Source organism: Paramormyrops kingsleyae, chromosome 6 (assembly GCF_048594095.1).
Source record: "Paramormyrops kingsleyae isolate MSU_618 chromosome 6, PKINGS_0.4, whole genome shotgun sequence".
NCBI lineage: Eukaryota > Metazoa > Chordata > Actinopteri > Osteoglossiformes > Mormyridae > Paramormyrops > Paramormyrops kingsleyae.
Window position 1 is genome coordinate 7824763 of NC_132802.1, and position 25082 is coordinate 7849844.

Genomic DNA, 25082 nt, shown 5'->3' on the forward strand with positions numbered 1-25082 from the left:
TGTCTGTCTTTGCCCCCCCCCCCCCCCCCATCTCTTCAGTTCTTGGAAGTAGAGTGCAGTGTAGCTGAAGGTAATTACAGCACAGTTTCCTGGAATCAGCCCTCCCTGTATCTCACGCTTCCTGGAACCACATGTTTAGTCTGCGAACCACATGGTGAAAGGGCGCTCTGGTAATAAGTGAGAGAGCCAAACTGATGGCCTACGCAGCCTCAGTCTAGCACCGCGAAGACTTCACTGACCTACATGGCCTCATCCTCAGGCACATCTGCCTCTACTTTTGCCTGGTATTCATTATTTATTGACCCTCAGGGCTCCAAATTAAATAACTTCCAGCTATACGCAATGTATTTATGTTGCGGAATACAATAAATAAATAGGATCGATTTGCATTGTTTCAACAAATCGGAAAAAAATGCGACTTCTGTGCAAGTCATAGTGCAGGTTGTTGCAGACGAGCAGTGCCTAATCTATGGCAGGAACGTCATATCTGGCAAACATTTCTTTCTGTGTGACATATCAGTGTCATCTGTATTGTTTTGCTTTGTAAGCTGTTGTACTGTATTTACAGTACAAAACTTCTTTGAAAGCTCAAAGGAAATCCAGTGTAGAAATCACAGGGTCTGGTATGGATTTTAAAAAGCAGACTTTGAATACCAGGGACACTAGATCTATTTCAAATGGCTTCTCCCAAGTTCCCTCTTTGGTGTTTGCTACATATTTTCAATTCTCATAAAAATTTTGTTATTCTATCTTTAGGCCACCATCAGCTTTTATATTAAAAATGTAAACATACAGAATATATTTATAACTTATTTAGCAGACATTCTACTTCTTATATGCATATGAACACAAAGAGCAGTTCCTTAATATAGCATTCCTTAATATATTATTTAATACAAACCATATATTGACATGGTTGTCTTAAAAGTGCAATGGCATAATTCTGTGCGCAGTATTCCATAACTTCAGCATTTGTAATGTGCAAAACTGCCTTTTTATCATGGAAATCAAGTAATACACAGCAACGCATCTAAGGAAGAATGAAATAGAAAAATGCATAGAATTCATGTGAATCATTTTTACTAAAAAATACAAAGATACAGTTATGTACAAACACCCACACAGTGGGATTTTTAAAAAAATCACATGAATCCTAACTGATTGGAGAAAAAAAAACCAGAAAGGTCTTCACAAAGAACCATTTTATAAGACAACAATGGAGGCACAGGTGGAATAGATAAGGTAATATTGAGTCCAGCTTTATGTCCATGATGTGCAATTGTATTGTGGCTTTTTTGTGTAAGACATGGACGAAGCTACACTTCACAGAGAATTAAAATATGACCAAATTAACGTCTGAGACAGTGTCAGTCAAGTGTCCTCTCTGGAATCTGCCCAGCAGTGTTCCCATAAAACAGACGCCTGTCTCCACACCCTGCGTTAGTCCTGTGCCCTCACAGAACGTGACGTAAGACCGAAATGCTCAGTGTTCCACAGGCTTGGGGGAGGAGGTGCCAAGACCCTCACAGTTGGAAAGGATAGTCCTTAAGGTAGAGCAAAAGTGGGCGAGGCAAAGGCAGCTGGTCTGGACAAGGAGTGAGGCGGTTGATGGCAAGGCGTGTTAGATGCTGTAGGGAGGGGCACGGTGATCGTAGCAGTGGTTTGACCAGTTTCAGTAGCAGTGCATTCTCCTTGGGCGTGGGCAGTGGCGGGGTGGGGCTGGGGGTGTGGCCTTGGCTGTCCTCTTCTGTACGGTTGGATTTCACGTAGTGCTGCACTAGACTGGGCACGTCGGGGAAAGCCTGCAGCCGTGGCTTGGCTAGCTTGCTAGAGTCCAGGCGAAACTGGCCCTCACTGTACTCAATGCGCACGTTGGTGGGGCCACGTCCTGTCTTTACTGACAAGGTCAGCCTATACTGGGGGTGGCTGCTGTCCCGCACGAGGAAGGTCCCCTCCTGGGTGTCCTGCAGCATGGTCCGGGCCTCTCCTGCTGAAATGGGCCCCCAGTACCAACCTGCAGAAGAACAGATGAAACCCTCATTTTTGTTCTGTTCGGTTGCTTTGAGAGACTGATCCGCTTCAGCCTTTAACGACACAACAGATTTTAATTTACAGGAAGCAACTCTTGGACTTATTCATCAAACATACTCCAGTTGATTAAGAAGGAACATCTCAATACAGGTCAACAAAGATTTGTTGTGTGTCACGGGTACGCACACGCGTGCTGAGGTTAATGGGCTCAAAAGGTTTACTGTACCTGAGGCGTTCAAGTACTGCAAAGTCTGAGCAATGGAGATCAAGTCCTTTGCTTGGTCCCATAGCTGGGTGGCACAATGCAGCGACGCCGGGGAATGGAACCCATGGTGCGACTCTGCCCGCATGGTCAGCGTAGGCACGTTGTTGACGGGAGCTGGCAGCAGGGTTCTGTGGCTGCAGGGGGACATGGCAGTTGCGGTCACCGTGGAAACAGCGGAGTCAGCAAGTGACTTTAGCGCCCTGAGCGTGATCGAGAGCCAAATGGTACACACAAAATGGCCGCTCACACGCAGCGCTATTACTGTTCACTCTTTCTAGGTTAACAAATCACATGACAGAGGGATTACATACAATCTAGCACTGCCTTCAGTGCTAGATTGTATGCCCCTTAAAAGTGATGATGACCAGCTGACAGTTTCCTAGAAGGATTTCCACTTATTATGTACATCTCAAACCTCAGCAAATATCCTAGAGGTCGTATTATCAGAAGCTCAGAAGCCGCCAAGACCCATGGCACTAAGTCAAGGACCTGGACAGTACTAAGACCGCTTCCTTAACACATATTTCAATCAGCTACTGATCCAACACTGACACACTTGCCCCTAGACACCTGTCATTCAACCCCAGCATGACTCCTTTAAAATCCACATTAGTTCATTCAGCTCCTTCTGTTCTTACCACTGGAATCTCACTCTCGACTTATCCATTTCCAAAGCGCAGTACTGACCATCTACGCCCCAGCCCCCACCCTTATCAGCTGCAGCACCGTCCACATGCAGAGTCAGTCAGTCATGGAGGACTTAGACCCTTGTTACTGAATGGGTCACGTTACAAAAGGATGAGCCTTCCTGCCGGACCCTTGGCAGGATGCTTTACAAATCACACCTTGAGTACCATAAAGCATTTCATATACATGGTGTATTTTTCTTTAGAGAAATGAACTCAGTAAATCAAGAAATATATGTATCACATAATTTATGTAAATGCTTTATTCAATTTCCTTACGAAACTACTACCATGAAAGTCCTATGATATTTGTTAAGCAAAAGCAAGTTCAACCAGCTTCATATTTGCTAGCTCATAAATCTATACATCTTAAAAGAGCAGTGTCTTGTTACAGAAAGTTAAAGACATTGATATTGCAGTTGACTGCAGTGTGTGGTGGGGAAGGGCCTGTAAGTGGATTCCCTTTATGTTGTAGTTAGAATTTCGGGTTTAACAGGATAATGCTGAGAAAAATCCCTGAAATACAATTCAAAAGAGGTTTAAACCCGAAATTCCTTTTTCATTTAATATAAATGCAGAATGCTGCATAACTCCAGTGTTATTTCTTACCCCACAGAGACCTTTATTACAGTCTGCCCATATTTTTGCTTATCTGTATTATTATTACCACTTATTATTTATATTCTGCATTATTAGCCTACAGGACACAAATTTACATCCCGAAATGAATGAATCGAATTTTAAAGATGTTTTAAACATGGACATCGCCAGTCCGCCAGTCACTCCAAAACTCTCTCTCTCTCCACACATGCGCGCGCACACACACACACAAATGTGTGTGTGTGTGTATATATATATATATATATATATATATATGGGCAAAGGACAAAACACAGACTAGTGTAGTTCATGTATTTGTTGCAGTAGAGCTTTAAGCTCGTCGGTTAAATGGCGCCGAGCCACCCACATCTCTATGCTTCGGTAACGACACCATACGGTTTCCTGGAAATACTGAACCAGTCGCCGAAGAACCGCAAAGGAAACTGAGCAAAATGTGTGCATTACTTTCCACTTCGAAAGTGGCACTTAATGGAATGCAGCCTTCCGATCGCGAGTTCCCCTGTTCTGAAGGCGCAAGGCGGCGGCACGATGTTAAAGAAAAGCCTCCGCTTCATTATTACTGCAACAGTGTTACTGTTTCATTCAAAATGATACAACGTGTATTTGTTTGTATACATTCAGTTCACGTATTATTGCTTCATACATTCACATAAAAGATGTTATATTGTGGAAGACATAATAAAATTATATTAGAAATTTTTAATCCATCAAAACTTTAAAGGGATGGAATTTTTAATGGAAAAAAATAAAAATCGATCAGATGCAAAATAACAGACGGTGTTTATACAAAATTGTATCTTATCAACACTATTGTTATGTTTCTTAATACATAAAAAATAAACAACTGTACGTATAAATTACAACACAAACCATTATATATAGTTTCTTTAGATTTTAAGTTAAGATTAAATGTTTAATTATACTTACCCTTGTACACAAAGAATCATGACAGAAGCTTGAGTTAAATCCTGTAGACCGGTATTCTTTTTCTGTTTTGAAAAGTAAACCTAACTAATGTAAAAGGCAGAATAATTCCAAAGAGTCCAAACTATAATGAAATATGTATGCTTCTACAGTTTTGTGGAAAAAAAAGAAGAAAAAAGTAACGGAGAAGTAACTTGAATTTAATCAATGCGATACGTCTACCTTACTCCGAAAGACTGAAAGAAGCACTTGTAAGCCGTCCTTAAATAGTCAGATGTGTTTTATAAAAGCAAACACAAAGCAATGAAGACTGCAAGTCACAGAGTCGTGAGCTTAAAGTGGTGAGGAAATGTGATTCACGTTATCTGGAAAACTGGAGCGGGGAAAAGTCCAGTGGGTTTGACTTTATGAGTTCAGTTCCAAGAATTATGTTCTGGGAATAGAGTCATATTTCAGTGCCTATGACGACATCAACACGAGCCGCAGCTGCCCACGTCTGAGTCCATGCGGGAGGGATTTCGCAATGTGCTGTAGCGTTTATGTTTCTGCCGTCTCTGTTTATTTATTTTAATTGTGAGGTATGTTTCCACCATTTTTATCGTTTGAATTTCAAATTAATTGTACAATAACTTAGTGAGGCATTTTTTTGGGTTTCAGTTAAGTTAAATTCACAGGAAACGAGTTGCCGGGTTTTTTTTTCTAGGAAAGGGAAATCTGGGTAAACAATCCAAGCTTCTGCACAACGAAATTTCCCCGTTGCTCCACCCATATCGTTCTGAGAACGGGTGTAATGAGGTTGAAAACCGCAATACTTGACAGGTTGAGCAAAAAACGCAAAACGTGCTATAAAATAGCCTTACATCATTTAAATATAAGACCTCCGTGCCACTGCCGTAATCACACATAAATGGTGTCCCTTTGATTTTTCCTCAGATCCACCACTGAATCACTGCTCTTGAGGAGAACGTTTAATAGGAGTATGTGTGTGTGTGTATATATATATATATATAGATATGTGTGTGTGTGTATACACACATACATTTCATATTAAAGATTTTCTACCTTCAATGTTTCTTTTTCTGTAACGATTATGTCGCCATCTATTGGCAGTAGCTCGGTATTTTCATCGGTCCATCGGGCACACCCACCCACACACACACAACAGATGCTGTTACATTAAAATGCTACCAGCTACAGAGAATATGTTTAGGCTGAATTTATCGATTCTGTATGCATCACCACTGTTGTTCTAAAGGACTAATTGTAGGAAAAAAACAGAATAGCACTATGTCATATTACTGTACACAAAGGCTAATTCCTAAGTGTATGTATTTATATCATAGTCCGATTTCCATCAGCATGTTGCAGGTATTTAGTGGTTCAGTGGGATAATATATGGCCTCACGCCTTTATTATTGTGGGTTGAGTTTGCTGACCCTCCCTGGTTCATGGGGGTTTCAAACCACATTCCAAAAGTAACAGTGAACAGTCACTAAATTTGTCCATATTTGATTGCTCTGTGACAGACAAGCACCACTCCCCTAATCCTGGGATGCACTCTGAACAAGCAGTTATAGATGGTTGTAAGAACCACATGTCAATACCTTCTAATAATCATCCATTCTGGACACAAAGACCAAAATGTAATCACATTTGTGGTATGAATAAAATGGTTAAAAACTTCCCACCTGCACAATGATGGTCAAATACAACTAGTATTTTTTCTCTAGAAATAAATTCACAAAGTAATTTGCCCAGGTTCAGGGAGGTAACATGTGAGGAAATAAACGTACATGCTAAGGCAGTGTTTCCCAACCCAGTTCTGGAGGAACCTCTCGGCAGTCCATGTTTTTGCTCCCTCCTAACTTCTAGCCAATCAGAAACACGGAATACCTGGTACAGGTGTGCTGTGAGCCGAGAGGAAGCAAAAACGCGGACTGTCCGGCGTTCCCCGAGGACTGACTTGGGAAACACTGTGCTAAGGTATGCACTGTCATGAGTTCTGATCAATATCACACACTACCAGTACATAGTTGGGGGTTCCTGTTCACTTCCCTGAGTTTTACATCAAAGCAAAATGGTAAAAATAAAGGAAATGTACCTTCATTTATAAGTATTCCTCTACCTAGAAAAATAGTGTCCAAGAATTCCATATCCCCACTCCTGTGTGCAAATAACTTAGTGCTAAGGTGCTCTCAAACTGATCACTGCCCGGTTCTGAACAGAAGGATGGGGGGAAAACATAAACAGAGCAGGATGACACACAGTAAAATCAAAAACATTTTAATTGAAAAAATAAAAAAAATCCCCCTCCCCTCCTTATTTACAAACAACCCCTATTAGCCTAAGTGAGGCACAGACGCCAAATCCCAGGCACAGCATAGGGGAGGGAATACTGCCCCTGCTGGCTCAGAAGGTGGCACTGCGATGTCTCTTGCAGCAATAGGGGAGACGGTCCTCTCAGACGGGTAGTCTCAGTCATCAATCGTGGGTAACCAGAATGCCTGTGGATTAAAACCAGGAGGTTAAAAGCCTGATGCACATTACCAACACCATTAAATGAAGTCGTCTGCCTGTTGCTTTGACCTGAATTTGCGACTTTTGCGTCTTAACATAAAATATCTGAGAAAACTGGTGAAATTGTAAGAGCACTTCAGAATAGTGCAGGTAGGGTCTTGCCTGAGACGTTCAACATCAGAAGTCTTCAAACAAGCATATTAAATGCTGCCCTTATTTTGCTAGAATAATGAACAATGTGTTCACCGATAGTGTCTAATTTCTTACATCAGTTGTATTGTTAAGAGAGAGCATGAAGCATGGATACCCCTTAAGCCTGTGTGGCTGAGTGAAGAGCTAAGGGTCTTACCATGTTAGAACAGGCACTGGCAAAGGTCATGAATTTGGGATTGAACTGTAGGCAAGTCACTGGTCCTGTGTGCTTTCCGTCCAGCAGTGCCACCTTCATACCACTCTCCGCGTTCCACACGTGAATCTTGCCATCCTCCGACCCTAAGAGGCAGGGAGTCAAGTTACAGCTATCTTAACTAGTTCAGGCACTGAATGAAACGGAGGCGGCACACTACTGGCGTTAACAGCAATAGCATATTTTATAACAAGCGTGTCAAACATTCAAGCAAAATGAGCCTAAATTTAATGGCACATAAAGCACTTCTACCCCAAACAAAGCACAGAACTCCTTCTCATGTATGTGCTTACCAATCATAATGAACTGTGAGTCTGGAGTAAAGGATGCCTCAAGAGTGACCCCTTTGCTGTTGTTGTAGCCCTACATGTGGGACAAGTACAGCATTTAAGTATAACTGAATAGTGTTCAGTCTATGCCCGTTGAAGTTTAAAAAGGAACATAAGTATTCAGGCAAAAGTAGATGATGTATTGCTTTAAGCTATACACACACACATACAGAGATAAGACAGTAAAAATTTACTCAGGCATGGAAAACAGGGGGAAAAAAAAGCCAATATCTCCATACATAACATCTGAACGAGTATCTTACAACAGTGAAAAGTACAACCAAGTTTGAAGGAACAAACTTACCCCAAAACAGTGAAGCACTGCCCCCTTGAATGCATCAAGGAGGCGGAGAGCTCCTCCGTTTGTGGATACAAGGATCAGCTTCCCGTCATTGCTGAATTTAAGGCCAGTCCACTCACAGTTCCGGTCCAAGGGGAGTTTGAAAGTGGCAAAGGGGCCCTGCAGCAAAGAGGCATATACAATCACCTCTGTCATGAGGTTCTGTTCCATGAAGTTCAACAAGAAACTCTCACAAAATCATACTTTCCAATAGATCTACTGATCATAGATTGCTTTAAATAATACATGCTTTTACCTTGTCAAATGATCGCAGATCGTACAGCTTGACCATCTCAGAGTTCACACCAGCTGCAAAAATCAGCCCTTCTGGGTCGAAAGAGCAGACTGGCTTTCCTTGTAAGTGCATCAGTCCCTGAAAGAAGCAGGAAGACCGTCACAAAAGTGAATATGAACTAAATGACATATAATGAAGCAATGGACAGTGAGGAGAGTGAACCCCTATTCACCTGGCAGTTTGGCGAGCGGAGATCCCAGAGTCGAATGGTTTTGTCCAGGGAGCCCGAGATGAAGGTGTCATCGACTGGGGACATGGAGAGAGCCACAACTCTGCCATTTTGCAGAAAAAGAACCGCACACAAACCACATCATTTCAAGTTTTAAAACAGCCACTCAAATAATATAATCATAAAATGATTCTGTTAAAAATGCTCAGTAAAAATGATCACTGTACCCATCACAGATGTTTTTGCAACAAATCTTATTGATTTAGAAATATTGGCGGAAAGTACCCAGGAATTCCATGAATTTAGCATTTCATAAACACCCTGGGACAGAATCCCCCATCTGGTGGTAATGTAACTCTGAATCTAATACTGAGCTCACCTTTTGTTGTGTCCAGGGAAATATCGAATGTACTTGTTGTCATGGAGAGACAGGTATCGAATGGTGTCTGGGGATCACATGTTCAGGTTGTTAAAGCACAGGAAAGAGAGGCTCGAAGAAAGCAAGGGTGCAAACAATCAACTTCTTTGACATTCAACAACATCCCATTAACCGTGAGAAGGAAGCAGCCAAACCCTGAAAGTGTCGACACAAATATCTGGCTGGCGATTCAGAGGGAGGGGCTCCGCTTTGGGCAAGGCAGTGGCCTGTACAGTTAGCTCCAGAACCGGGCAGAATCACAGACCCTCAAACTGTACAAACAACTACCTCAGCACAGAGCAGGCATTGGTCATACTTTGGAACCTGCTGCAAGCTTGAGAGCATGGACAAAAGGCAAAACATGCCACGTGCAGGCAAACTCACTCTTCACCAAGACCTTCCTCTATGGCACTACTAAACACTCCCATCAATAAATTGCTTACACAAATAAAGTGGGCAATCAGTGAAAATATTACAAAGCCAAACAAGCACCAATTTTGAAAGCAAACAATAAATATTAGACTAAAATGTCAGGAATGACATACCATCGATTTTATTAGAGCTGTAGACCACGGTGTTAGCTGCGTGCGTGTAGCGGATTAGATCAACGCCATACTTCTTACTGTAGAGGGTTCGCTTGGGTCTAACAAGAAAACAGGGGGTGATCAGCAATTTTAAGTCATTATCACCAACACAAAAAAGCGCAAATTTTTTCTCTACTTATTCTGCAAAATAAAAAATTACAGGTGTTGCAGTTTAATTGTACATTAAAAACCACACACACACATACAAATGGTTGAAAATACGTCGGCCAATCTGCACACTAACTCCGCCCATGATAACATTGTGAGCTCTATGGTACATCATGCATGGAATGAATAAAACAACTGCAGCTACGTCTACCCATTATTACGCAACAGAGAAAGTGTATAAAATACACAAAAGCTTCTACATAATCACCTTCCAAACAATGACTAATGTGCTCAATAACGTGACTATCATTTTGATAATGTAAAATGGATATGTAAAACGCAGGATAGAGTTGGTTGTAGCCCATGCTACAGGTTAGCGTCTTTTCACGACTCGGGGGTGGGTGGGGGGGGGGGGTTGTTTTAGCTAGCCCCGCGCAAAATAATAAGGACTCTACTAATACTTTAAAACAGACAGGGAAACTAAGCCAAAAGTGTAACCCGTGCTCTTGGATGCTCTATCTTCAGCAGGCCGAACGGCAAGGAAACGCTTTAATAGCAGTATGCGAGACGATCAGCTAAGCTACATGCAAGAGTTCGGCCTCCTCGTAGGCTGAGCACCATTACGAGTGACATAACGAAATGCCCTGCTATATATGCCTTACTTTCCCTCCTGGCAGTCGTACAAGACGATGGAGTCATCATCACTACTGGAAATTACAGTCTCGCCGTTCGAGCTAAAATCAAAGCAGTTGATTTTATCCGAATTCTCCCGGAAAACCTTCGCGACCCTAAAACTCCGCAGCACATTGTCCGTGAGCTTCATGACGCCCGCCCCTGGCTCGGCGCCAGTCCTTCTCTTTTAGGCCTTAAGAATAACTATAGCGCTGGCTAGACTGTATCTCTAGGCGGGTTTTATAATACGTTATTGATAAACGTAAAGCTACAATTTTCTTTTTAGCTCGCGAGCGTTTTCAAACGTCGAAAGGGAAACCCGCGTAGTAACCTCTCCGCGTCCGAATTAAGACGAGGCTCCGCCCACCTCGCACGGCGGATACGCGCACGCTCGGCGGGCACACGCTTCACGTTGAGCACCAGTCGAAAACTGTGGGTGGTTTCTGTTGAACCTTCTCTGGTGTATTACCTGTTGTAAAGAATTACTGGTTGTATATGTTAAAAAAAAAACAGCTTATCGCTTTGAAATTGCAGAGTGTTGTTTTAAGACCATACAGCCACCGAAGTGGTGTAAAGCTAACTCAGTTGCGTAATACACGGTTTGCTTCAGAGAAAAAATTGCAAGAAAGTATACCACCGGGGACTGCTGAAATAGAATTTTAAATATGCAGGTGAGAAACATACTTGTTCTGTGTTACCTGGTAAATGTAAAAAAATATGGTAAAAGTTGGTAAACTTAGATGGATATATTCGAGTAAAATTCACATGCATATGTATCGTCTTTGCCGGACGTTATTGTGTTATATCGGTTAATTTAGTCGGAAACAATATAAAGAAAATGTAAATTCGTGTTTAAATCTGAGTGTGGTTTAATCTAAGTATAGGTATCCCGGGGCACCGCCCCTTCTCTTGGAGCAGTCTGCCCCCCCCCCCAAAAAAAAAAAACGAAAAAAAAAAAACTAACAAATAAATACTGTTCAAACTAACTGTTGATCACGCTGATTGGGTATGACTTGCACACAGAGCCGCCTGTGTCCTGTTCTTCCAAGCCTCACTGAGATGCACCTTCGGACAGAGTAAATTATTACACGCACAGTCAATACAGGCTAACCAGAATTTCGCGCTAACAGGGCTAAGGTCTGTCTGAACGGCGATTCTGAGATTTCCAAAGCAGGTGGGTGGTTAGGTGAATTGCGTTTTTAGAATATGGGGGAGTTATGTTAAAATATAGAACAGTGTTTCTCAAATCAGTCTTTGGGGACCCCACAGATGTCCGTGTTTTTGCTCCCTCCCATCTCCCAGGAATTTTGGAGAGAGCAAAAACATGGGCTATTTGAGGACTGGTTTGAGAACCTTGGTATTGAGAAGTTGTCTGTCCTGCTCCTTGCTGAGCTCTTATTGGTGAATCTGTCCAACATGACATTTGGATTTGTTCACTGCTGGAAAGCCACTAGACTTAGTATCAATGCGCACTCAGTTAAATGAACTTAAAAGCAAGAGATTTTAATTGTTTAATCATTTAGCTTCTGATTTTGTTAATCTCTCTTCCCTAGGTATAGACCAGGCACATCCCCATAAGAACGACATAACTGGCTGATGGCACGTGTATTGTCTCTCTATCGCTCCCTATCTCTGCACCGCCCTCTGTGTGTTTGGGGCTTGGCGGTTCGGAGGATGTCGCTAGAGCAACGGGCCCAGAAGGTGTTCGCAGCGGCAGTGGAGGGAGTGCAACCTGATGTTGTAGTTCGCCGGAGCCTGCAGCGCAGTGGAGACTGCCTCCTGGTGGACGGATGCAGCTTTACTCTCAGACACAACTTGCATCTGGTGGGCTTTGGCAAGGCGGTGCTGGGCATGGCGTCCGAGGCAGAGAGGATCCTGGGAGACCATATAGTCAGGGGTGTGATCAGTGTTCCAGTTGGCATCCAGGAGGCATTGCGGAACCACGGGAAGGGGTAAACCTCTGTCCTTACTGCTATTTTTCATTCTCGCACCCTAAACCAGGAAGACTGTTGCCTTCCTTCTCTTGCTTCTGTTACTCAGGCACATGCTGCTGGGGGCAAACAGTCGTATTGAGGTCTTGGAGGGGGCAAGACACAACCTGCCGGACGCAGACGCTCGAAGGGCAGCCGACCGCATCCGTCAGATTGCCACTGAGCTCACAGAGTCTGACATACTACTTGTTCTCATCTCAGGTCAACCCCACCATTTCTTCCATAGCTGTTGCATAGTAGAGTGTGACCTGTTCTTTTTGCATTATTTATGCATAATTCTAGGTATCCATCTACCAAGAGCATAGATTTGTGAATGGATGGTAGGGACATGCCCCAACCAATATTGTAGGAGTACCATGTGTGTTTAAGGGGTTTGGGGCTGATTTAGTCCCTACTGATGTTGAAACCAAACCTGTGCCCTTACCATCTACCGATTAGTTACTGGCGGATTTCACTTATTGCCCAGAATTCTTGACCTGTATGGTTGCAAAAATAAAATACTAAATTGACCTCAAATCAAAACCTGCATCTAGGTCCTAGCATCCAGGTATAATATTCAAGTATTTCTCTGATCTGATTCCAGGCCTGTTGGTTATCAGGCATTGCAGGTCATAGATGAACTGAACCACTTTGTCACTCAGTCTAAACAATTCAAATTCATTGCTTGATGACATCAGATATGGGTGTAGTCAGATAGTAGTTCACCATTGCAGACTAGATTCCTGTTAGGATGGAGGAGCAACTGGTCTCTCTGTGATTCAGAATCACAGAGATAAACAAATTTCTCTATGGCAACTCTTAGCCTCATTAGACTTATAATGCATTTTTAAAAGTCAATCAAACACTTTACTTACATCCTAAACCTTTAGATCTTTTCCTTGTCTTCAGAATGATGTGCTTTAAAAATCTTGATGTGCCTACCCAGGAGGTGGGTCTGCTCTTCTGCCTTCACCCATCCCACCGATCTCTCTGGAGGAGAAACAGGAAGTAACCCGCAAGCTAGCAGGTGCTGGTGCCACTATCCAGGAGTTGAACACTGTGCGGAGAGCCCTCTCTCAGTTGAAGGGAGGTGGTCTAGCCCACTGTGCCCACCCTGCTAAGGTCTGTTACCCCCAGAGCTCACACACAGTACCTTATAAACAGTCGGTGTGTGACAGCTATAACAGCTAATGATAATACAGCTATGATGTTACTTGTTCCCTACACATCCCATTAATAGCAAATATTTCACACCAGTAATACAATGAGGTGTAGAGCTGGTCATGTCCCTTGCCTGTAGGTGGTAGCGCTCGTTCTCTCGGACGTCATTGGAGACCCTCTGGATCTGATTGCAAGTGGTCCTACTGTGCCATTTGAAGCTGGACCAGAAGAGGTGTGGCAGGTTTTGGAGCGCTATAGACTCAACGATTCGCTGCCAGCGTCGGTCAAGGAGGTGCTTGGCCAAGCCAAGCTGCGGCCAGGAAAGGAGGAAATGGGGGAAGAGGTGGAAGAGAGTCGGGTGCTGAATGTGGTGATTGGCTCTAATGGCATTGCCCTCCAATCTGCTGGCCGGTGTGCACGTGAGCTGGGGCTCCGTCCCATCGTGCTGTCCCCGGCGGTTTGTGGGAACGTGCGCTCGGTGGCCAATCTCTATGGCCTGCTGGCCCGTTTCGGCTGCGCCACGGTTGACCCGCCTGCTGAATGGGCCCAGCAGATCCTGCAGCTGGGGCCCGAGGTCGGCGTGGAGAGCTGGGACCTGTATCGAGCCATGCGTGTGCTACGAGAGGGGCACGATGAAGGCTGGGGCGTCACCTGCCTGATGGCTGGAGGGGAGCCTACGGTTGAGCTGATTGGGATGGGTCGGGGAGGGCGGAACCAGGAGCTGGCTCTGCGGGTGGGACTGGAGCTGGGCGGAGAGTGCCCCCTGCAGGACACTGTGTTCCTAAGTGGTGGCACAGATGGCCAGGATGGACCCACGGATGCTGCAGGTGCCGTGACTGATGGCGGCCTTCAAGAGGAAGCCCACTCGCAGGGCCTCGACAGCAGCAACTTCCTCCTTAACAACGACTCCTACTCATTTTTTTCACGACTATCTTCTGGCCGACGCTTGCTTCTGCCAGGACTCACTGGCACTAATGTGATGGATGTGCACCTTCTGCTGCTGCCCACAAGCTCCACCCATCCCCGGCAATGAAATGGCCTTAGGCTGGTCATGTCATAGCAGCCCTGTCATTCTTATGCAACATCAAGGGGGTATTAAGCAGATTAGCTAGTAGCCCCAGTAGTAGTAGTTCAGACCTGATCAATTTCCATTCCAGAAACTGAGATCAAGGTGAGCATCACTTAATTACTATGGCAATTAATGCTTTGAACCGTGGTTGTGGTTGTGTGCTGGGCTGTCAGATTCAGCCTGCCCATTTCTTCAAGAGATGGTTGACATAGAAGCGGAAATTCTTCACCAGTTAGACATTCTGCTATTCCCTGGCAAATAACTTGCAAAACTCTTCTTACCGCAGTCCATGATTTATTCACTTATGTTCCCCTGGGATCAATAAAGTATAATTTGATTTGGATTTATTTGATTTAAGTGTATCTTGTTTATTTGAACACATTTTGAACACAGAAAATCTTTACTCAACATTAATACACACGTACTGTCTAAACACTTTTTTTCCACTTCAAAAATACATGTGTTCATTCTCAAAATTGTTTGTGTCACTGCACAAATGATATTCAATGCCAAGCGAAATGGCCAGGCTCTGTCCCTGACTCACGGATTTAAAGGAAATGTACATTGTACGATAAATTTGCACATGGTACGCAATGTACATCCCCCCCCATAATATGATAGTTGCATGGTCTCCTCCTTAGGGTCAGGGGGTACCACTTCCTGTCCACTCTGATGATCCCTAACCCTGATCCAACACCTGGACCTTAGTTACACTGCAGCCTGGCCCATAGCAGGGCCAGTGCCAGGGTAAAGATGACTGAAACGCAGGGCTGGCCAGTCTGGATGCAGGTAGCGGAAGTCAGAAATGAGGATGTCTGAAGTTGGTACCTGGAATTCCTCCCCTGGACCATAGCCCTTCCAGTTCACCAGATACTGCAAGCAACTACCCCTGCACCTGGAGTCAAGCAGGTCTCAGATTGAGTATGTTGGTTACAATCAATGTCCAAGGGAGGAGGAGGCACCACAGGGGTGGCTGGTGTGTACATTGGGCTGAAATAGATGGGCTTGATAAGGGAGATGTTGGTTGGGCAACTGTAGGTAGTTTGAGACTCTGTTGTTGTGTTGGAGGATTTTAAAAGGACCTATGTTCCTATAGTGGGAAGGGTTTTTGGGAAGGAGATGGAGCTGAATGTTCCGGGTAGAGAGCCAAACCCACTGACCAAGGTGGAGTAACAATGATGGTCCATGTTAACCTCCTGGTGCCACTCAACCTGGGTCATTTACCCAGGAGTGACTTCCCACACTCGACTGCTCTTCTGGAACCAATTAGCTACAGATGGAACATATCTTGGCTCTATGTCCCATAAGAATAGAGGAGAATGATCTATGCAACCAACTATACATCCTAACATCCTAACATCCTCCATAGCTTCTCGGGACTCTTCAAACTAGTTCCTGTATCTGCTAGGCCAAATAATGGATCACAAGCTTGATCTCACCACCCCCCGTATAATTATTATGAAAAGAAGCATCATGAAATAAAAAGCTGCTTTGGAAAACCGTTATTCAGCAATACATCAATGTGAAAAATTTAACTTTACTGTGAAATATATTTTGAATTATTTATCAGTATTTTTTGAACATTTTCAAAACATTTTAATCATACCACGATAATACCAATAAGCACACTTCAGATGATGTTTATGGACTTAAAGTGCAGCACTGACCTCACGGCATGTGTAATAATCACCAGGACTTTAGATATTGTCTGGGTGCTGGTGTTTCGGGTAATGTACGGACGTTTACTTACATCCATGTATTAGGCTGAATTCGCGGACGATTACGTTGCCCACGTGGCATGGAATTAATCCTTTTACTGTAAATTGTGATTGTGGATTAATTCTGATCGTGTATGGACTAATCATCCTGAAATTCAGATACATCGCCCATGATTCACCCAGAATATTATTGAACTGCACAAACATGTTATTTTTACCGATCACCTGTACAACTAATTCTTCACGAATAACTTGTGTCTCATTAAAAAACGGAATGCTTATCTTGGTTTTAGGAGGGAGGGTCGGGTCGGTTTGCGGGATGCTTATCTCGTCCTCAGGGCAAGGGGAGGATCGGTATGCGGTATCCTTATCCTCAGGATGACGGGGAGGAAATGCGCAAGGGCCAATTATCTTATAATTTCTAATACATTTCGCAAGCAGCCTTACTCGGACAAAAGTGGGAATTTGAGAACACATTGCCTGAGGGAAGGGGTCGGCCTGGCCAGCTCGTCCCCTGCCCGCACGCAGCGCTAAATTTAGTATAAAGGAAGGGGGAGACCCCAGTACTGACCGGAGCTCAGTGGGATATTGCACGCATCTCCCGGCACTTTCTTGGGACTCGCGTGTTAATTGGTCTCCTGCCAGAACTGAAAAGGGCTCCCCAGTCCGTGTGTGAAGGTGGGTGATTATAGCACGTCCGAGTGTACATAGTTTTGTAGCTGCTTATGCATTTCATGGATTATGGGGATTAATTATCACCACTCGTGATAATTCGCATTTTATTGTTTATTTACTATATATATATTTGTTTGCATGATATATACTATTCTATATCCCTTGTAGTACAAGGTTATTTTGCATTGCTTTCGATACGATAGCTTGGTATTGATGTTAATGCGAGGTTATTTTGTATTACTTATTAAAGTGTTTTTGAGTGAACCTAAGCGTGCCTGTTTGTTCCTTCGAGAGCCCTATCACATCATTTTAATACAGTCCACAATTTGGTAAGCATATTAGTAGTGCACCTAAAATATTGAGAGGTGTATTGTGATGCCCATAAATCCGGCATATCTTTGTTTAATAAACGTATCAGACTTTAAACTGCAAAACAGCGTAACAATAGTTTGGATTAAAGACTTTTATTACACATTCAAATTAAACTGAACATCACTGGAGAAAGAAATGCCAGAAAGCAAGCTGGGTTGGGGGAGAATGGAGAGTAGCCAGATAGAGAAGTTTATAACACTAATCATCGTCACAGTCCTGCTGTCATGGGATACGGTTTAATCTTATTTCCACTCAAGTTTTCAGAGTCTCTTCTCAAGATGGGCCAAATTAAAGCACCTGCTGATGAACTTCATTTTGTTTATGACCAGGTGTGTGGAATAAAGGAGAGAATGGCGGCAGACTTTCCTCAAGCTTAAGTGCTTGTAATGGAATCATTCTGGTTTAAGACTGGATATAACAAATGAACAATTATAGAAACCAACTAGCATGAGAAAAAAATAAAGAAATACAAAATACACTTCAATATCACATTTTCAGGGGGTGGGGGTTCTAAGAACCAGCCTTAGGCTGTTTAAGGCTCGGATATGGTTTGAAGCTAGCCCTCCCAGTCCAGATGAAAACCTTCTCCCTGAAAAGCAGGCCAGACACAATCTGACTTACTGAGTTTACCAGGACGAGTCGGAAACCTGAGCTCCAGACTCCAACCAGTGGAGGTCAGTGTAGATGTCAGTTGGTACTGGTCTCCCAATGATTTGGGTTTGATCTCCCAGATTAGCATCTGACAGGAACTAAATGGTCCAAGGAATCCAGCCAGACTCAAGAAGACCCCCCTCACTCCTCTGTCAGGAGAGTTGCTGCAGTTCCTCTGGTGGGCCCACCTGGAACCTTGCTTGTCACTCACGGTGAGTCTTAAAACCATCTCCTGAAGCACTCTCCCTAAAAGGAAGAAAACAGACTTTATCAAACCATGGCACAGTTTTACTATCTTACTCCCCCATTTGAAAACATCTACACACCCAGATCAGCTACACGCCAAATATTAAAAGACACACAATGGCAATGCCCTGCAAGTAAAGCTACTTTCAACAAATGGAATGACCAGTAAAGTGTCAGAATGGACAGACACTGAGTGTCGTAGATACATTATTGTACATGGAAGCAGGACACCTACCAGCCGCCGAGGTGTGACGCAGCATCTGGAGTACCGCCATTCTGCCCGCCAACACCTAAGATGGAGAACGTTTACAAGGCTGCTAGTCCTTGATATTCAGTACTAAAATGTGCATTAGCAGCTCAGTTATTGGAAATCAGAGCAGAAGACTGAAGCTGTTATGCTTCTCAATATTTATATAATTATATTAATTATGGGACAAAACCAAAAGGAGGACTATTGTTTTAGGGGGACAAAAATATTAAATCTTGCAGGCTGTAGGTCTGGTGTCTGTCATACAAACACAGCCCAAATTAAATACATGAGCTGTTTTCCTACTGCAGGAAACTCAGGAATGTAAGAAACTGGCCCAATTGTAGTTCCTAGGAGGTAGTTCCTGAATGTTTTTTAGTCCCTACTCTGGAGTAGGTACTTTCCGCTCAACTAGAAGCTACTGGATGGGGCTTATAGCAATAAAAACTTTGCTGACTGGTTGACCACAAGCACTGGCACTAACTTGAGTTACACAGAAGTGCAGGGAAGATAGATAGAAGTATTGCAGCAAAAATTAAGGAGATGGAATTATTCTGATATCTGTTAAATGCATTAATGAATCTTTTTTGCCTGCCTCTCCATTTTTCTGCATCAGAAAATTCATACTACAACTGATATACTTCTGTCTAATTTCACCAGTGTCAGTAGCAGAATAACATGACATTTTGTTTTTTAATTCTGTGAAAAACGAAAGATCAATCTGCTGGCCAGATTCGGTAATGAATTGTAAAAATGTTGCAGGTCATATAAAGAACAACAATATCAATAACTAACAAATAACTAGCAAAACTACTTTTTCATTATCCATTGTTTTGGGGTAGCAGTGTAGTTACATATGAAATTACAAGTAAAGTTTAATCTACGAGCTTTTTGAGTCTCCCATGCATATTTAGCATAAACATCATAGTTCCTGTTGTGTGCTGGGAAAGTGACACAAGAAAGTGGCCAGGAGCCACAAAAATTCCTAGTCGAGACAACCCAGTCCTCAGAATCAGGAACTAGGTTCCTGAACTATGGTGGGATGTATGGTGCCTATAGTGAGGTTACAGCAGACAAGTTTTAACCTGCAAGCTGCTAGACCCAAAATTGTAAAATCTGATGCACATACAGTACTCTATTTACCTAGTTATAAACTTTATATAAATCCCTGAGAAGAAATTAAGGTACAAGCAAATATAGATGGTACAAACAATAACAACAGATAATGTAAGAATGTGAATGCACGGTCAGCGTTCAGTTTTGCTGCCTGTGGATCTGGCAGTGAGAGAGGAGCTGTATAGTCTGGTGGCAACAAGCAGAAAAGTTCCCCTACAGCCATGGACCATGGACCTTTTTTGGCGATCTGGTTAATCATATGGACCCCTTCTTAAAAGAAATGAAACGCACATACAATGGACCCTCGAACTTCGAACACAATCTGTTCCAGGAGACGGTTTGACTTTCGAGTTAAATTTCCCCATAAGAGATAATGTAAAATGAATTAATCCGTTCCAAACCTCCAAAATGTACCCAATGCAAAACATTTTAAGTGCCCATTTCAAAAGATAATACTGATAAATAGTAGGAAAACAAGTATATTTAATTTTAATAACTGAATGTTATTTATAATAGTACATACATAAAAATATTGTATAATAATTAATTTTTAAAGTTGGAAACTTTCCATGAGAATGTGAATATATGGGAATTAACGGGATTATATAGGAATTAATGGGAATAAAATGGAAATTGCAAAACTGAAGGTTAGCGAATAACAGGGAAGTTAAATGTAGCTAAAACATCTTGCAGCATAATCTTCGTTAATACAACCAGATTTAATGCAAATTCACTTGAAATTCTACCCTGCACTGTGCATTGTTGTGTTGTTGACCGTCAGGCTGGTTCTCCCGCAGAATCTCCGGTTTCACGCCCTGGGTGGCCTCACCCAGCCGCTCACAGCTTCTCCAAGATGTCCTGCCCGGCCATGCAGCGTGACCTCTGCCCAATGCAGCTCGCGGCGCGTCTGAGGCAGCTGGGCCTCCAAGACGCAACACGCCTCCTCCTGGTCGGACGGTGCCGTCTCGCGACCATGCAACGCCGCCTCTGCTGCCTCGGCCAGACACTTCTGGCAGTCGCACTCCTGCTCCCAGCTAGCCAGCTCACCGTGCAGCTGCTCCAGCTCCTACTGCTCCTGCCCCGTGGAATCACACAGCTGCTCCCGGTCCGGCCGGTACCGGTCCTGCTGCTCGTCTAGCTTGCGGCGCTCCTGAGCTAGCCAGGCCTCCCAGCTGTGACATGCCTCTTTGCGCTCCAACAGAGCAACCTCCGCCCACTGCCTCTGCTGGTTGTTCTGGTTGACGAGCAGGGATGTTCCAGCTGTCGGGAGTCCCACGTGGTGCCCGCCTTTCCCGTTCACTGCTGTTGTCTCTGATGAAGGTGTAGCGGGCTGGCAGGAGAGGCTTGGGAACATGCTGCACATGTCTAGGGCACTTCGAGAAGGCAGGGCAGCACGTCTTTTGCTGTGGCGCTCTCAGCTCGTCTGTAAGCAGCTTTGGGGTGGACTTCTGGGCAGAACCGTAGCCGGTGCCCCCTTTTGCCACAGCCCCAACAGACAAGCTTCTCCCTCAGAGGTGTCTTCTCCCTGGAGCCGGTGCCTCTCAGTTCGCAGCTTCACCACAGCCTACAGATCTGCCAGGCCGGAGGGGACTTGCTTGAATATAGTGAGAATCATCCGCTTAAGCAGTGCCAGTGGGGCCACTTCTGGCATCTCACTTGTGACACCATCGCGGCAGCGGCGAATGAAGATGAGGACGGGCAGCTTGACATAAAGTTCCTCTTTAATGTGGTTCTTAAAAGGATCGCACTTAAATGACAATAACAGAGGAATGCAAACACGGCAGGGAAAGGCAGGGAGGTTCAAATTTTTTAGAATTTGGTGATTAGTGGTCATTGTTGACAGACCACAGCACACAGTGCACAATAACGAAATATGTCCTCTTCATCCCATATGAGACACCGTGACACAGCAGGGGGCAGCTAATTCAGTGCCCGGTGAGCAGCATTTGGGGGTGGTACCTTTCTCAGGGTACCTCACTGGTGTCTTGCTGGTCGGGGATTCGAACCAGCAATCTTTCAATTACACGTTTGCTTCCCTAACCATTAGGACATCACCGCCCACAAAATTTCACTCTCCCTGGGTGGGCTCGAACCACCAACCTTTCGGTTAACAGCCGAACACACTAACCGATTGCACCACAGAGACTGGTTACACAATAACCTCACATGTGGTAGGGTAATTACACAACGGACACATCGGTATCACACATAAAATACAGGTAAAGGTACACTCGATACAAGGGAAATACAATACAAGTATTAACATTAACAACAACACAGGGGATATTTACAACATATCCCAGCATGCTCAGCAGAGCCATCTCGCTGGCACTACAATAATATAAATATGACACAAGGAAATAAATGCTTAAAGCAGTCTGAATTTGTGAGATGCTAACTGAACCGAGAACTAACCGAGTAACCGTGCATACGACCAAGTAGTGAGATAAGGCGACCATGTGATTCTTTGTTTGCGTTTCAAACTGGATTTTCCTCAAAGTTTTTGTTCAAGTTGTTTTAATATCAAACCATTTGAAGTTTGAGGGTCCACTGTATCTGAACTAGATTAGTCACAACATTTGCAGGAATTGTCAATACTACATTGGTTCATGATTGAAGGAAATGCTAAACATCAGTATGACGTTTGTGCAGATAAGAAAAATGTGCCAGGTTAAGAACCCTCTGCCCAACTAGAGCTTCCCAGAGCACTGATGGAATAAGCCAAAATAAAGGTGCCATGTCACGTGGTTCTTTGTTTTCAACTAGTTCCACCATTATCGTCTCTGTAGGTGAGAGCAAGCTTTCCAATCTTAACAATTTGTAAGTTATTTTAGCGCAACATACTTGTAGTATGGATGGTTTAAGTGTGAAGAATGTACAGAGGCACTCGTCCTAAAAGGGCTTAGTTACTGTACGTTCTGTGTGCAATCAAAACGTTTAAGAGGACTATATTCACCTTGCTTATGGAAAGAAAATTATTCGGAGAATCTGATCACACTTTGAAACATCACCTTAGTGTTCATTTATGTATAGGGTGCATTTCTTCTGTTGCATTTGGCATAATAAAACAGCGCGATAAACACATCACGCAAAACGCTCCAATCAGGTAGCGCACAGTGCAAGGTAGAGTAAAGGCAGACCAATGCAGAAAAATTAGATACAGTGTTAATGCCCGTTTAAAAAATTGGAGATAACATTGTATTCAGGGGAAACTTCACTTTACGGCGCAGGCTTCACGTCAGTGACCAAGGCAGTCTTATTCCCTACAACAGGCTACCACAGAGAGCTGAATCGGTCGGACTCACTTACCTTGTCTGTAGTACATGTCGTTGACAGTGGTTCCGTACACCTTCCAGGCGAAATGAATGGCGACGAGGCTGAAAACGAGCCAGCTGAACAGTATTTTAAATATGGCCACCCTCATATCATTGGCCATCCAATCTTCCACGAACTCGGAGAGGAACGACATCACACCGTCCATAAACCGGGACACGAGCTCGAAATCCCACGGTTCGTCCATTATACGACAGTATCATACAAATTAAACCGACATCGACATCATTAAGACGAAGAAGCTTGAACAAACCACCCTGGAAAGCGTTTCTTTCTTAGAAGCGGGTCTTTAAGCACTATACACAAAAGCCGGACTTTCGAAAAAAAAAAAAAAACAAGCGGCGACAACACGCTCGATTCGTGTCTACAGATTCGCCACGTAGACCAACCGTGTTAAAAATTAAACAAAAAAAACATATATAGTAGGAAAGTTTCTGTAAGTTACGATTGTAACCCACGGGAAAAGTGTTCTTGGAAGTCATTCATTTTCAATAAATCGTATTAATCTAATTAAATACTAGACAGTCTCTTCAAAAACGTCAAAACTACTAGTGTGAAATCTATGATGTGTTATTTTAAGTGATTCGTCTGTTTTAAATTTTGAAATAATCGGTATAAATTTACATATCTATGTCTATGCTTTGTCATGTTACGTTGTGATTAAGTATATATAATGTATCTGTAACGTGTTTTATGTATATCAATGGCTTCAGCTGAAAACAGAAAGGGAAATAGAAAGAGTGAATCATGGAAATATTTTAATGATGTACTATTACAAAGAAGGATCGAATAACACCAACATACTTTACTCAAAGAAAAGTTTATCGTCCCTGGGTGGGCTCGAACCACCAACCTTTCGGTTAACAGCCGAACGCGCTAACCGATTGCGCCACAGAGACTAGTAGCTTTTTATTTTTTTTTAGTCAGTATAAAGTGACAGCTAATACAATATATGTATCGTATTTTTTTATCAGTTAATTCAACTGAAAACGAAAAACTTAAGTAGTGAATAAGGGAGATACTTTCATGAGGTACTATTATTAGGAAGGGTCAAAATACTAATACATCGATATAATACGTGTATCATGTTTTATCGATATCAACAGAATCAATAGAAAGAGAAATGGAAATAGTGTATAGTGGAGATACTTTCATGAGGTACTACGAGGTACTATTATATGAGGTAAGAAAGGGTGACATAATAGTAATATATCTCGCTAGAAGAAAAAATCATCGTCCCTGGGTGGGCTCGAACCACCAACCTTTCGGTTAACAGCCGAACGCGCTAACCGATTGCGCCACAGAGACTGGTGACACTTCGCATTTTTTTAGTTCTTATGAAGTTACCGTTGATATAATATAGGTATTGTGTTTTAAACAAAATCAATTGAAAGCCAAAAGAGAAATGGAAGTAGTGAATAATGGATATATTTTCACGAGGTACTTTTATAAGGAATGATCAAGTACTACTTATATCTCAGTAGAAGAAAAAAACTACCGTCCCTGGGTGGGCTTGAACCACCAACCTTTCGGTTAACAGCCGAACGCGCTAACCGATTGCGCCACAGAGACTATTGATACGCAGCTTATTTTTTGTCATCATACACTGACAGTTGATGCAGTGTCTGTATTGTGTTTATGTCAATTAAATCAGCTGAAAACGAAGCATTGAACTACTTAATAATGGAGATATCTTCACGAGGTACTATTATAAAGAAGGATCGAATAACACCAACATATTTTCTAGGAAGAAAAGTTCATCGTCCCTGGGTGGGCTTGAACCACCAACCTTTCGGTTAACAGCCGAACGCGCTAACCGATTGCGCCACAGAGACCGACAGTACGCAAGCATTTTTTTAGTGTTTATAAAGTAATACAATAGCTGTATTGTGTTTTTATCAATGAGATCAACTGAAAACGAAAAATGTAAGTTGTGAATAAGGGAGATACTTTCATTAGGTGCTATTAAAAGGAAAGGTAAAGTAAACGAATACATCGAGCTGGAAGAAAAGCCTAGCGTCCCTGGGTGGGCTCGAACCACCAACCTTTCGGTTAACAGCCGAACGCGCTAACCGATTGCGCCACAGAGACTAATGCTGTTTTGTTTTTTTTTTTACTAATCATAAACGGTTCAACAGTTGATCCAAAATCCGGCTTGT

At 43.2% G+C, this 25082-nt stretch overlaps 4 protein-coding genes and 6 non-coding genes across 10 annotated transcripts; 1 reads left to right on the forward strand and 9 right to left on the reverse strand.

Moving 5' to 3' along the window:
* Window positions 1-1063: 1063 nt before the first annotated feature.
* cisha (cytokine inducible SH2-containing protein a) lies at window positions 1064-4955 on the reverse strand. The gene is made up of 3 exons (XM_023835339.2): window positions 4531-4955; window positions 2258-2430; window positions 1064-2014 (listed from the first exon to the last, which is right to left on the reverse strand). Exons 1-3 carry the CDS (start codon window positions 4548-4550, stop codon window positions 1524-1526), a joined length of 684 nt encoding a protein of 227 aa, XP_023691107.1. The 5' UTR covers window positions 4551-4955; the 3' UTR covers window positions 1064-1523.
* A 1839-nt stretch (window positions 4956-6794) lies between these two features.
* wdr82 (WD repeat domain 82) lies at window positions 6795-10717 on the reverse strand. The gene is made up of 9 exons (XM_023835326.2): window positions 10356-10717; window positions 9547-9644; window positions 8963-9029; window positions 8587-8686; window positions 8376-8492; window positions 8084-8239; window positions 7744-7813; window positions 7394-7536; window positions 6795-7031 (listed from the first exon to the last, which is right to left on the reverse strand). The coding sequence occupies exons 1-9, from the start codon at window positions 10514-10516 to the stop codon at window positions 7002-7004; spliced, it is 942 nt and encodes a 313-aa protein (XP_023691094.1). The 5' UTR covers window positions 10517-10717; the 3' UTR covers window positions 6795-7001.
* Window positions 10718-10725: 8 nt separating this feature from the next.
* Window positions 10726-14917, forward strand: glyctk (glycerate kinase). Its single transcript, XM_023835306.2, has 5 exons — window positions 10726-11036; window positions 11919-12317; window positions 12406-12557; window positions 13282-13457; window positions 13636-14917. The coding sequence occupies exons 2-5, from the start codon at window positions 11962-11964 to the stop codon at window positions 14527-14529; spliced, it is 1578 nt and encodes a 525-aa protein (XP_023691074.2). The 5' UTR covers window positions 10726-11036; window positions 11919-11961; the 3' UTR covers window positions 14530-14917.
* Window positions 14918-17406: 2489 nt separating this feature from the next.
* On the reverse strand, window positions 17407-23284 carry tcta (T cell leukemia translocation altered). The gene is made up of 3 exons (XM_023835342.2): window positions 22900-23284; window positions 18463-18517; window positions 17407-18227 (listed from the first exon to the last, which is right to left on the reverse strand). The coding sequence occupies exons 1-3, from the start codon at window positions 23108-23110 to the stop codon at window positions 18185-18187; spliced, it is 309 nt and encodes a 102-aa protein (XP_023691110.1). The 5' UTR covers window positions 23111-23284; the 3' UTR covers window positions 17407-18184.
* On the reverse strand, window positions 21663-21736 carry trnan-guu (transfer RNA asparagine (anticodon GUU)). Its single transcript has one exon. It is a non-coding gene; the product is annotated as a tRNA-Asn (tRNA).
* Window positions 23285-23748: 464 nt separating the features above from the next.
* Window positions 23749-23822, reverse strand: trnan-guu (transfer RNA asparagine (anticodon GUU)). The gene has a single exon. It is a non-coding gene; the product is annotated as a tRNA-Asn (tRNA).
* Window positions 23823-24157: 335 nt separating this feature from the next.
* On the reverse strand, window positions 24158-24231 carry trnan-guu (transfer RNA asparagine (anticodon GUU)). The gene has a single exon. It is a non-coding gene; the product is annotated as a tRNA-Asn (tRNA).
* A 190-nt stretch (window positions 24232-24421) lies between these two features.
* trnan-guu (transfer RNA asparagine (anticodon GUU)) lies at window positions 24422-24495 on the reverse strand. The gene has a single exon. It is a non-coding gene; the product is annotated as a tRNA-Asn (tRNA).
* A 189-nt stretch (window positions 24496-24684) lies between these two features.
* Window positions 24685-24758, reverse strand: trnan-guu (transfer RNA asparagine (anticodon GUU)). The gene has a single exon. It is a non-coding gene; the product is annotated as a tRNA-Asn (tRNA).
* A 182-nt stretch (window positions 24759-24940) lies between these two features.
* On the reverse strand, window positions 24941-25014 carry trnan-guu (transfer RNA asparagine (anticodon GUU)). The gene has a single exon. It is a non-coding gene; the product is annotated as a tRNA-Asn (tRNA).
* Window positions 25015-25082: the final 68 nt, after the last annotated feature.